The 12,693-nt window shown below is 45.9% G+C and overlaps 1 protein-coding gene across 3 annotated transcripts in view; it reads right to left on the bottom strand.

Annotated features, from left to right (window-relative positions):
• The window catches only part of Smyd1 (SET and MYND domain containing 1), a 54,050-nt gene that overhangs the window by 24,726 nt on the left and 16,631 nt on the right, over window positions 1-12,693 (bottom strand). For 2 of the 3 annotated variants that reach the window (XM_057778711.1, XM_057778715.1), the window contains exons 2-4: window positions 4,530-4,706; window positions 2,357-2,570; window positions 1,034-1,164 (exon numbers count right to left, since the gene is read on the bottom strand). In XM_057778711.1, coding sequence (XP_057634694.1) covers window positions 1,034-1,164; window positions 2,357-2,570; window positions 4,530-4,706 — 522 coding nt within the window. The remainder of the gene's footprint in view (window positions 1-1,033; window positions 1,165-2,356; window positions 2,571-4,529; window positions 4,707-12,693) is intronic. The other variant, XM_057778721.1, reaches the window with a different exon arrangement.

The following is a 12,693-nucleotide window of genomic DNA, read 5'->3' as shown; positions in this document are numbered from 1 at the left end:
TTCTCAATGGCTTTAGACGCTATGGTCAGAAACGGGAAGAAAATAAGAAATCACAGTCCTGGCCATGTTGCCACTTCAACCTGATTATCTACTGAGACCTAGAAATCACTGTCCCTGGCTTCAACGAAGTTTTGGGGAGAAACCTGCCAATTGGTGACTCAGAGTTGGCTGTGCTATAAGACACCATCTTAATGAGTAAAGGCAATGCATACTGCTCAGGCTTCATCCTCCAGATCTGCCTGGCCTGAGCCATGCACAATCCGGCCCTGGTTATTTATTGATCCCTCCTTTTGTGCTCCACTCCCAAGACCCAAGTGTCTGCCCACGTGTCTTTGATCTGTGCCTTCCTGGGGTCAAAGGGCTGGACTGCATCACCCAGGTTCCTTTGCTCTTTGGCTTCTGGGTGGAGTTGGCAAAGAGGAGGAGAACACGGTTGGAGCTATCCCATAACCCCAGCCGTGGCCAGCTTCTGTGCAGCCACAATTGTATGGCACAGCTCAGCCAAAGGAACCATATCATGGCTCAGACGTTCGCTTGCTGCAGCAAGAGCCTTCTCTGTCAGCCTGCTAAGTCTAGGAATGGTTTTAAGTGCTCAGCAGTGAACCCCTTGCCAGTCCTTGGCTGATCCTTCCTAAACCCTGCCCCCACACCAGTAAACTGTCCTTTCATTAAGCTCTGTTTGAGCAAACTATTTGAGTGTGTTTTCTAAGTTCTTGTGAGACCTTAGCTAGCATAGGATCCTTCATTGATGGTTTGGCTCTAGGAAAATGATTCCCGAGTTCAAGTTTTAGAACAGTAGCTAATGGTTTATCTAACACCTCTACGCAGCCTCAAAGATTCAGAACTGACCAGGTAGAATCCTTCTACACCCACCTCACTGCCTTCCTCTCCTCATAACCTAGACTGAGACCCTGAGCTGCTGGACATTCGATATCCATGGTGGCTCAAGTTCAAAATTTTGACTTTGGTTGAAGTCAAGGGGAAAACAATATCCCATCCCCAAGGCACCAGCCCAGATAAAGGGGACACTCACTTGCCATTGTTGAAGATGACTGTGCAGTTGGGCCAGCAGTCGTGGTTCACCAGGCCCAGGTTGGGGAAGATGCCCACGCCCACTGCCTGTAGGCCTCTCTGGTCGCTGAGAGTGAAACCATTGCAGTTGATCTACCCAGGGGACAGGAGAAGAGTCAGTCAACAGACACGCATCCAGTACAGAATAGTCAACAGACACACATCCAGTACAGAATAGCACCCGAGCCGCTGAAAGACTTTGAAAATAGAGAACTCACTGCTTAAACTAAATGACCCAAAAGTCACGGATCTGGGAAAAGGACAGGCAGGGATGGGGGAGGGGAGGATAACCCAGATAGGAGGGAGGTAATAGAGGTGGGATGAGGGTAATCAGAATATATTATATGTATGTATAAAATTGATGAATAATAAAATTGGTCAATTTTTTTCAGAGAGAGCCCATTGTTGTCCTGAAGATGCCTAGAGTCTGCAAGCCTTTTCCTGTTTCCTGTATGATTTCAAATGATCCCCAAAATAAGAGCCATGAGGGGAATCTAATGTTTACCAAAGCACTACAACTTTGAACCTTCCAGTAGTTCTAACCTAATAAAGCCACATACAGGAACGTTGGCTCCTTGATTCCATGTCTAGGTCTCAGGAGTCCTTTTTAATATCCATCCTGGTTTGCCTCCCTATGCTCTGTGGGGTGGGCATGAGTCCCAGGCAAAGAAGAACAAATACTCTGGGCTAGGAGAGGTGGCACACCTGTATCCCAGCACTCTGGAGGAGGATACAGGAGGCTTGGGAATTCAAGACCAACCTGGGCTATGTGGTAAGACACCACCTTGGATAGATAGACACACACAGAGGGAGAGAGAGAGAGAGAGAGAGAGAGAGAGAGAGAGAGAGGATTAAAATAGCATCATTTTAACTTTCTTTCCTTTCCGAATGCATTCGACCTTCGCTCCTGAATCTGGCTGGTCTACTTCTGGAAGCTTCTTAGTTGTATAATACTTGGTGTCAACATGGCCCTTCTACCATGAGAAATCATACTAGAAGATTCTAGGTTTATTTTAATGGGATCATTTAGACGTCTGCTTCTGAGTTCAGAATCAGAAGAGCTAGTAGGTATTTCTGCTATACCTGGGGTGCAAGAGGGCAGACTTCATGTCTCTGACTGCCTGGTCTAGCAGCTATGGTCATGGAAACAGAAGCCACTGTCCAGGGCAGCTGGGGCTTCCTTCCATCTGAGCAACTCTATGTTCCCAAAGGGGAAGAAGGGAAAGAGGGAGGAGACAGACACAGAGGACAGAAGAGGGGAGGCGGAGGAGACGCAAGGCCGTACCACGCCAAAGATGTGCGAGATATACTGCATGCTAAACTGCTGGCTCTGCGGGGGCCAGTACTGCAAGAACGTGTCCACGTCCACCCGAAGCTCCTTCTGCTCCTCTTCCCCAAAGTGCTCCACGTGGTTCTGCAAGTCATCCACTGACACCAGGCAGCCCTCTGTGAGCCCAGTGCCCTCTCTCTCCACCCGCCACATGATGCGGGCTGCCAGCCTGGGAAAAGAGGGGGGACAGCGTTAGGGAGACCGAGACACACTCATCATCCATCCGTTCATTCACCCATTCAGCAAGCACCAGTGCCGAGTGCACACCGGGCACAGAGTCAGGGGCACACTTCTATCAAGATGCTTCTTACACCCTGTGAGATGTCAGTAAATAAGAGCATTTTTCGAGCAGTGCTAAGTGCTAGGCAGAAAACAAGGGTGGCTGGGGAGAGGAGGCTAAGGGCACCAGGGCAGTGTGGACCAAGAAATGCATCTGACTGGGCTCGACAGACGATCTGGCCCTGGAGAGTGAAGGAAGAGCAGGCATGTTATTCTGCAGCCCACAGCAGACAGAGCAAGAAAGCCTGATGGCTGCAGCACAGAGAACAGGGAATGGAGACAGAAGATAGATAAACAGGCAGGAACCAAGTCACATGGGGTCTGGGACACAGAAACATGTAGCATCCTGGGTCTTAGGCCTAAATCCTGAGAGATGCAAGGCAAAATGGGCCAGGAGGGGACCCTATTGGCCTTTGAGTCTAACATGGGGGGGTGTACTTCACCCCAAGGACTTCTTTGTTGACTATTAGGTGGTACATCCCCCAAAAATGAATTCTTCATTCCAGAGACCCTTGGTGTCACACTGTCACCTGCTGACTGGGGACTGCAAGGAGAGACTTCTCATTTTGCTTGGCACAGTTTGGGCACTATTTCTTTTTATTTGGGTCAGAATTATTCTTAGAAATGTGCTCTTCTAGGTTTTCCAGGTACCTAGGAATCAAATCTCTACAGACCCGAGGGCAGCATGGAGGAAAATAAGGTTCGGGATAAGGTGTGGGGAAGATCAGTAGCTTCTAAATCCCAGGAATATGGTCCCTGGAAGAGAACAATGGGTGACCAAGTTGAAGTCAGTAACTGATGTGATCACCAGGAGCTGTGCAGAGGAAAGGGATGGGGAGACAGAGTCATTTAGGGCCCTGAAGAACGTGACTCCAGTAGAGAGAACAAGGAGGGGGCAAGGCTTTGGGGGTTTCATCCTGTAGATTCCTTAAAGTTCCCAGAAGATGACTCTATTCTTTCTTTGTGTTTTTTGTTGTTATTGTTGTTGTTTGGTTTTTTGTTTTGTTTTGTTTTTGTTTGTTTGTTCACTTTTTGAGACAGGGTTTCTCTGTGTAGCTTTGGAGCCTGTCCTGGACTTGGCTCTATAGCCCAGGCTGGCCTGGAACTCACAGAGATCCGCCTGCCGCTGTTCCCAAGTGCTGGGATTAAAAGTGTGCACCACCACCGCCCAGTTAATGACTCCATTCTTGATTACCATACCTCGTGCGCCCTGCAAATGCTTTTAATTACCAGTATCTGCACCCCCTTTGCCCTGAGGCCCCTCTGGCTTCCTACACACCTGCCCATATCCCAGCGCCAACACCTTCCAGAAGAGCCGCCAGCCCTTGGGGACTCTCAGCCGGAACTCTCAAACTAGGCAGAGATTCCTAGCAATGGTCCCGTGTGGAAGTTGGCATCATGCACGCAGGTTCCTGAGATGGTGGAAGGGCCATCGTACAGTGAACTCACTGACTCAGAAAATCGCCTGGTAAAAGAGACGCATGCAGCTAAGTGGCAGTGCGTCTTGTCAGAGCTTCATTTTTAATCTTGTTTTCCAGAGAAATCAGAAACGCTAATTTTCCACAGCATGTAATTTTTCGAATTTCAAAGTTTGCCAGATCAGCTTTTTTTTTTTAAATTAAATATTGAAGAGCTATGCAGGAGCCTGTAGGCCTCTCTGGGAGCTACAATTTGGAATCACTGCTTTAGATGCCCAGTGTCCCTCTCAGACATAAAGGAGTGAGAGGAACAAAGGGCCTGAGACATTTGCACTCAGCCTGGCGTCCTGAGAGCTGAGAATGTGGTCACCTCTGCCGTCCCAGCCTGACATTTGGAAATCCCAAGCCCTGTCATGGGGACCAGCTCTGACCTGATATTCTCATTGGGCACCTTCCCGTATCTCTTGATGGCGGAACACTCGTTCTTGTGGTTCAGCCAAGCGTCCTTCTGGCACGTGCGGTCGCAGTAATGGGCGAACTTGCACTGCCCGCAGCGGTGGAGCTTCTCCTGCCTCTTGAAGCAGGTGTGGCACACGACGTTAATGAGGCTGCAAGTGAAGGGGGAAATAAAGAAGTACGGGGGCTGGATGGATGGCTCAGAGGGCACGATCAAATACTGCTCTTGCATAGAAGCCAAGCGTGGTCCCAGCATTTACGCGGGTGGCTTATTACCAACTGTAACGCCAGCTCCAGAGGATCTGATGCCTCTGGCCTCGGAGGCCATCCACCTTCACATGCCCATACACACCTTCACATACATAATTAAGAAGATAAAAAAAAATAAAGAGGGTAATGCCTTTGACCATATTTATTGCAAATAACACATTGCCACATACTAGGTAAGTCACAAAGAGAAGGATCCGGCCTGGCTTGGGGCACATCTGCAGAGGTGGGGGAGTGTGACACCAGTCTGGACAACAAAAAGGAGAAAAACAGATTTACTCTGGTTCGAAGTTAAAATTGTCTGCTCAAAGAATTGATTTCATCCAGAAGAGACATTTAGAATGAGAACTTCATTTTGAAAAGTGGAAGTCTAAAATTAAAGTGATAAAGACCATATTCTGAGTCAGAACTGGAACTCAGGTCTCCCATCTGCCAGTAATGTGCCCTTTCCATGTGCCCTGCTACGGTCTGGGTACAGTCTAAATGTGTGAGCTGTAATTGCCATTGAGAAGGACTAAGACAGTGGAAACAATTGGACTATGTGTTTCGAGGTGGGGCCTTCGGGAAGGAGGGTTCATCAAGACATCAGAGTGGAGCTACTCTCTTCCGTATGCATTGGGGCTGGGCTCGGAGCTTAGTGGCAGTGTGCTGAGTGTAGACAAGGTCCTGGGTTCAATCCTAGCACAGTAATAATAATCATAATCATAATAATAATAAGCCTTAATAGAGCTGCCAACATGCCTCAGTGGAAAAAGGTTTGCCTCCAAGCCTGACAGCATGAGTTCAATCTTCAGGACCCACAGAGTAAAAGGAAAGAACCCCTGCAAGCTGTCCTCTGGCCTCCACATGCACTTTGTGACATGCTAACACACGTGTGCACACACACACACTCACAAATGTAATTTTAACATGCCCCCAAATAATCCATTTTAAAAGAAGAGAGGTCACCTGATGTGGGTACTAGAGACTGAACTGCAAATGCAGTAGACACTCCTAACTGCTGAGCCATCTCTCCACCCCATGTTTGGTTTCTTGACAGTGTCTCATACAGCCCAGGCTAACCTCCAGTTCACTGCATAGGACACCTTGAATTTCTGATCCTCCTAGTTTAACTACAAAGTGCTTTTTACATCTGGACTTGGCCTGTACCAAGAATAAACCAGATGTCCTGCCCTGCCCTGCCCTTCTCTGGTCCACACGACCTATGGCTCATTGGGACAAGGGTCCCCAGGCTGACTCAGAAGGAAGGAATGTGCTTTAACTGGCCTGGCCTCTAGGTGCCTACAAACTGACTGAATATACTTTGAACAGAGCAAGCACAATTATTATAGGAGCAAGCTCCTATATTATATCCCTAGAAAGAGGTTCCAAGTACATGGCCCCAATGTCATCAGAGTGACTTTGACCAGGAGAAAGTTGTGGGGAGATCCCTGAGGTTCTTACAGTAAAATCTTCGCCCACGGCTGAGAAGCAGAGAGACATTTACAATGGCTCACTAAGCTGTGAATCAATATCCCTACCAGCTCCAGCGTACTTCCTCATGGTGCTGGTCAGTTTTAACTGTCAACCTCACACAGCACAGGTTCCCCTGTGAGTGAGTCTCAGTGACGAACTGACTAGCTCTGGTTGGCTGTGGGGATGTCTTGATATCTTGATAATTAACTGATGTAGGGAGCTTTAACCATTCCTTAGGGCATGGGTGGGTTCTGAACACTATAGAAGAGACGCGGTTTCGCGGAAGGCAAACTAGCATATGTTTACTGTATCTCTGCACTTGACTGTGATGTGATTTATTTTCCTGAAATGATGGACCGCATCTGTAATTTCTAAGCCGTATAAACCCTTCTTCCTCCATGTCATTTTTGTCAAGGTATTTTACCATAGCAACAGAAATGAGACTAGGACACTGTTAAGTGTCAAACCAGGGACAAATGTTTGAGGTGAACATTTAACATATTAAAGCGGACCTGGCTTCCATGCTCACCAGCATCCCTCAGTTCCTACGTTTTACAGGGTATGGCTGGCATACCTCACTCTCTGCCCTGAACTCTCCAGTCCAAGGATTGAGCTGCCCTTCCCCCAGAAGATCTTTCCTATATAATCCAGATATTTTGGTTACCTGCCCCTTTTTTTGTACCTTTGACCTCCAGGTTGCTATGTTTGATTCTCCCCTCCCTCCCCATCTCCCCACATGGCTCAGGGTCATGACCACTCTGGAATCTCCTAGATATCCCTGACTCTGCTTTCTGTTCACACTCGACTTTTATCTATAATATATTTTATTTCTTTTTCTTTTCTTTCCTTTTTTTTTGTTCTGTTTTTCGCTTTTTGTTTTTTCGTTTTGTTTTTTGAGACAGCGTTTCTCTGAGTAACAGCCCCAGCTGTCCTGAAACTAATTCTGTAGACCAGGCTGGCCTCAAATTCAGAGTTCAGCCTGCCTCTGCCTCCCAAATGCTGGGATTAAAGGTGTGTGCTACCACCGCCCGGCCATAATAAACTTTCTCTCCACCATACCTCGGAACAGTCATGTCTTTTCCTTTCCTTTTTATTAATTTTTTTGAATTTACTTATTTTTATGCTAATTGGTGTTTTGCTTGCATGCATGTCTGTGTGAAGGTGTCAGATGCCCTGGAACTGAAGCTACAAATTGTTGTGAGCTGCCATGTGGGTGCTGGGAATTGAACCCAGGTCCTTTGGAAAAGCAGCCAGTGTTCTTAACCACTGAGCCATCTCTCCAGCCTCTCCTTTTTATTTATTTTTTTTATTCACCTGGTGCCAAAACCATGGGAATGGCTTAAATGAGTTCCCTCCCCAAGGAACTCAGCTGTTCTGAACCAAGCTGCTGATCTGACTTTCTTAAGGTATGTACAAATCATTTGCAACCCACCAGATTTGATTCTAGAGTCCTCTTCTTCAATTTAACTAACCAACCCTCCCTCTTCCCCAATTCATTAAGTGTCCTCTCTCCATACTATGCTCTTTTGGGCCTCCCACAAGGTGGGCATCTCCCTCCTACGCCCTTCAGGGCCCCATCACACGGGCATCTCCCTCCTATGCCCTCCAGGGCTGCCCCACGTGTGTATCCTGCTCACTAAGACACTCCCACCTCTCCAGCTGTTTCCTCCTCTCCCTGCTCTAACCACCTGTCTTTCCTTTTCTTCTGGGTGTCACTATGGAGCTCTTCGTTTTGTTTTGTTTTGTTTTTCACTATGAAAGTCACACTGGTATGCCAGGAAGTTTCTTCTCACCCTACTGGGCCCAAATCACATAGAAAGGGATGCCTCTCCTCAGTGATTTTGGACATTTCTCTTTGACAAATCTCACAGTCCATTTGGGGATGCCCCAGATTGAAACTCTTGTTACTGCAACACTTGTGCCTTTTGCTTTGTCACTGTTCCTCTCAGCTCCTTACTGGAACTTCCTCACTGCTCCTTCCCACAGCTTCTCCACATGCTCCTGGCTCTTCTATCCTTTCCTTGTTCCATTCCCCACGGAGCTAGCTGCTCTATCTCTCATTGTGCCCTCCTGGGCCTGTACATGGCAAGTTCCTTGCCTCCCCTTAGGAGCTGCCTGTCTTGCACTGTTCTCTGTTGTTTATCTGTTCGACTCTTCCTTTCTTTTTTTGAAAAAATATTTAAATTATTATTTTTTTTTACTTCTTATTTACTCTTTGTGTCTTTCACATCATGCATCTGGATCCCATTCATTTCCTGTCCCTGAGTATCTGCCCTCTGCTCTTGCAGCACCCCCACCCCCAGATAAAATTTAAGAGAAGGAAGAAAAAAGGGGAGGGGGATGTCATTGTGGAAGCTGCAGTGTGACATAGTGAGTCATGCTGTTTACCCCTTTTGTCTATATATCTTTTCTTGCAAGTGTTCACTGCAAATGAATCAGCCATTGGTCTGGTTTGACCTCTGGTTTCTGCTACACTATCAGTGCTGGATCCTCACTGGAACTCCTCTTAGTTACCCTGCTGCTGCCCTGTGCTGTGGAGTCCTGCAGCTTTGGGTCTGTAGGACTGCCCCTCATGCTCCAGCAGATCACAGATGCGGTAGACACTGGGGTGGGCCAACACATAACCCTGTTTCTGGGCCTGGGTAGTTGCAGCCTTCCGGCTCTCCTTTTCCTTACCACCAGGGTGAGCTCTCCTGCATTGCCTTGGTGTTTGGGGCAGTGAGCAAGGGGTAGGGCCAGTTGTCCTGCTTTCCTGACTTTGGACTCAGATCTTCCTTACATCTTCATGGCCAGCTCTACTGTGCTGCTCAGAGGTACAGGGCCTGCTCTCCTGAATGTTGTAGCTGGTGGCAGGTAGAGGCAGTTCTCTAGCCCTTCTGACCTCAGGACCAGCTCTCCCACCTGCCTCAGGCGTAGGTGGGGCAGGGATGAGGGGAGAGCTCCACTGTTTTACTGAAAACGGCTTGGCCTTAATATAGCTAGATGCCAAATATGGCATGCTCGAGTTCCAAATTCTTGCAGATTGCAACAACTTCTGCCACTGCACAAGCAAATGATCCCAAAGTCTCTTATCTCTAAGGTTCTACAACTTTCCACTCTTAAATCTTTTATCTCTATGATTTCTTTGTGATTTGCTCTCAAGAAATCTTTTAAGACTATTGTGTAAACACTATTTATCCCAGTACACTGGGTGTGGTTTAAAGAATCTGTAAAATCTGTAACAAAATTTGGCTAAAACAGCAAAAGCCTTGTTAAAACCTACACATAGAAATTTTAATTCGCTACAACATACTATACTTGTGAGTCAGCTCTAGTTTAGAATATATTGTATATGCAATTTGGACTCAACTCTTATTTGGGAAATAGACCTACTTAGGGAAACATGCTCTCCTCCATCTTGGTGTATGACCTCATCAAGATATAAGCAGTCACATGACTGGCAACCATCTTTACTAAGGTTAAAGAGTACACATCTTGTCATTTCACCATCTTAAGATGACCACCTGACATAAAGTAACAATTATAGAACTTCTCAATCCTACTGAGCCATTAGTTTATCCCTGTATCTCTTTTTTAGACTAAGGAAGTAACAATAAGTCTCCAAAAATATTTTAGCTTAGTATGGATTTTTATACAATGATAATGTTGGACCTTAGAGTCTAATTACTGAGGAGGTGTTGCCCCAAGAAAATACTCTCACACCACAGTTGATGTAAAAGCATGAGGATTATAATTCTGTAACGACAGGATCACTCAGCATTCAAGCCAAGGACCCTGAATAGCTGGTACAGGCTACTTTTAAAGCAAAAAGCCACAGAAACAAGGGGAGAGTCTGGGGGTTGTTTTTCAACCTAACTGTATCTGAGGAACTGAGTCAATATCCCCTAACCAAGGCTGAGGAACTGAATCAATATTTGTGGGTTATCTTGCCCTGATTCCAGGAATGGAGCTCTATTTGGAGAACACCCACAAGGGCACAGGGAGATAGAAAGTCCCCAGCATTCCAGTATGTGTGTGGGTAATTGTTAGATTCCTGGTTCCCGGGGAGGGGGGTGTCTTAGAGATACCTCAGAGTTGTCTTAGAGTTCTACAACAAAAATTAAAGTTACATTTGCTACAGCATACTGTATATGTGACTCAGCTCTGGCTTACATACACTCTATATGTGATAAAATGTTAAGGTTATAAAGCTCTATTCAGATTAACAGAAGCAGACTTAGAAATTGACACCGTCTTTGATAACTGTTCAACACCAACTTTTTGTTTTTCTGGGTTTTTTGTTTTTGTTTTTGTTTGTTTGTTTTTGGTTTTGGTTTTTTGAGACAGGTTTCTCTCTGTAGCTTTGGAGCCTTGGAGCCTTTCCTGAAACTAGCTATTGTAGACCAAGCTGACCTTGAACTCACAAAGATGTGCCTGCTCCTGCTTCCAAAGTGCTGGGATTGAAGGTGTGTGTCACCACAGCCCAGCTTAAAATTGTTATTTTAAGGTTAAACCTGACAGGGACAAAATGTAAAATCCCAGTCTTATAAAAGTTGCCAACCTATGGGGCTGGAGAGATGGCTCAGTGGTTAAGAGCATTACCTGCTTTTCCAAAGGTCCTGAGTTCAATTCCCAGCAACCACATGGTAGCTCACAACCATCTGTAATGAGGTCTGGTGCCCTCTTCTGGACTTCAGGCATACACACAGAAAGAATATTGTATACATAATAAATAAATAAATATTAAAAAAAAAAAGTTGCCAACCTAAACTGTTAAAGATAATTAAGAAATGCAAATTAATGGTCAGCTCCCTTATAAATGATAAAATTCTTTAATGTTCAGAGCCATACTCGTAGTCATGCTTAGCGCTAACACAATTAGTCACACAAATAAGCTTTATTAGCCTCCTGGATAGGTTTTCAAAGTTGAGAGACAGAGAGAGAGGGGAGAGAGATAAAAAAAACTAAAATAAAATCTAAAAAACAGAAAACGAAACAGGAAGCAGTGCAGGTCCCCTTCTAATTTTGGGTCTCTTTGGGAGGAGAAAGCCTTATTTTTCTTATCAGACCTGCCACCCATGTTCAGCTGTGACCCTGGGACTGCGACACAGAAAGCTGTGAATGGTGCTTCCCAACTTTCATGTACACACACACTCATCCTTAAGATCATGTTAAAATTCTGGTTCTACCTCCAGATCTGGGTGGATCTTGGGATTTACCTTCCTTATTCCTGAAGACCCTTTGCAAGAATGTAGAGGTGAGAGAAACCTGAATCCTGTTCCTTCTGGTTAAGGCATACTGAGAAATGCTAAGTATAAGTAGACAGGAAGGGGACATTAAGACGGACTGACAGACAGACAGGCAGGAAAGGAAGGAAAGAAGAAAGGAGGGAGGGAGGGAGGGAGGGAGGGAGGGAGGGAGGGAGGAAGGAAGGAAGGAAGGAAGGAAGGAAGGAAGGAAGGAAGGAAGGAAGGAAGGAAGGAAGGAAGGCTGGATGGATGGAAGGAAGAGTCATAGTCCTCTAGTTCCCATCCTTCCTGTTGCTGTGTTGCTGGTGGGGATGTGAAAAGTCAGATCTGGAGCTGGTTTAAGCTGGATTCTGCTCCTGACTTCAGTATCCACTAGCTGTGTCACCTTGAACAAGTTCCCATCTTTTCTGAGCCTGTGGTTCCTTATGGAAATATGGGAATAGTAACAACTATATCTTGATAGTTTTTATACTGGAAACTATTGCTTTCTTTTACTGAAAAAAATTCATATATTTGGATCATGCTTTTCTCTCTCCCACCTTCTCACCATCTCTCTGCCCACCCAACTCCACGCCCTTTCTTTCTCCCCCTCCTTAGCAAACAAAACAGAAACTCACATAATAATAATAATCACAAAAACACAAAATCAGAAACCAAATTTTAAAATTAGCCAAACTGGAGCTGGAAAGATGGCCATCAGTTAAGAGCACTTGTTGCTCTCTAAGGGGACCCAGGTTCCGTTCCCAGGATCCACACGAGGATTTGCAAACATCTCTAGCTCCAGTTCCAGAGAATCTAGAGTCCTCTCTGAGCCATATGGTCACCGAGCGTGCACACCGTGCACATACACACATACAGGTAAAGATACACATACACAAAAATAAAAAATAGCCTTTGCAATTAAGCAAACTAGTATGGTAATGCCTTGTAATCCCAGCACTTGGGAGAGTGAGGCAGGAATATTAAAGTGAATTTGAGGACATCTTGAAATACATAGTGAACTTGGGGTCATTATGGACTACAGAATGACACTTTGTCTCAAAAAACAAATGGATGATAGTTGGGTTGGCACAGTGCTTGCCTAGCTTATAGGAAGCTCACAAAAGCTGGACCTGGTGGTGCATGCCTGTGTTCCCAGCAAAGGAGTCAAGACCAGCTGGGGACACAAGAGACTGTTACAGAGAGCAAA

This window comes from Chionomys nivalis, chromosome 1 (genome assembly GCF_950005125.1).
Source record: "Chionomys nivalis chromosome 1, mChiNiv1.1, whole genome shotgun sequence".
In the NCBI taxonomy this organism is placed as follows: Eukaryota; Metazoa; Chordata; class Mammalia; order Rodentia; family Cricetidae; genus Chionomys; species Chionomys nivalis.
Note: the sequence above shows the minus strand (reverse complement) of the source record. Positions and strands in the feature narration are given on the sequence as shown.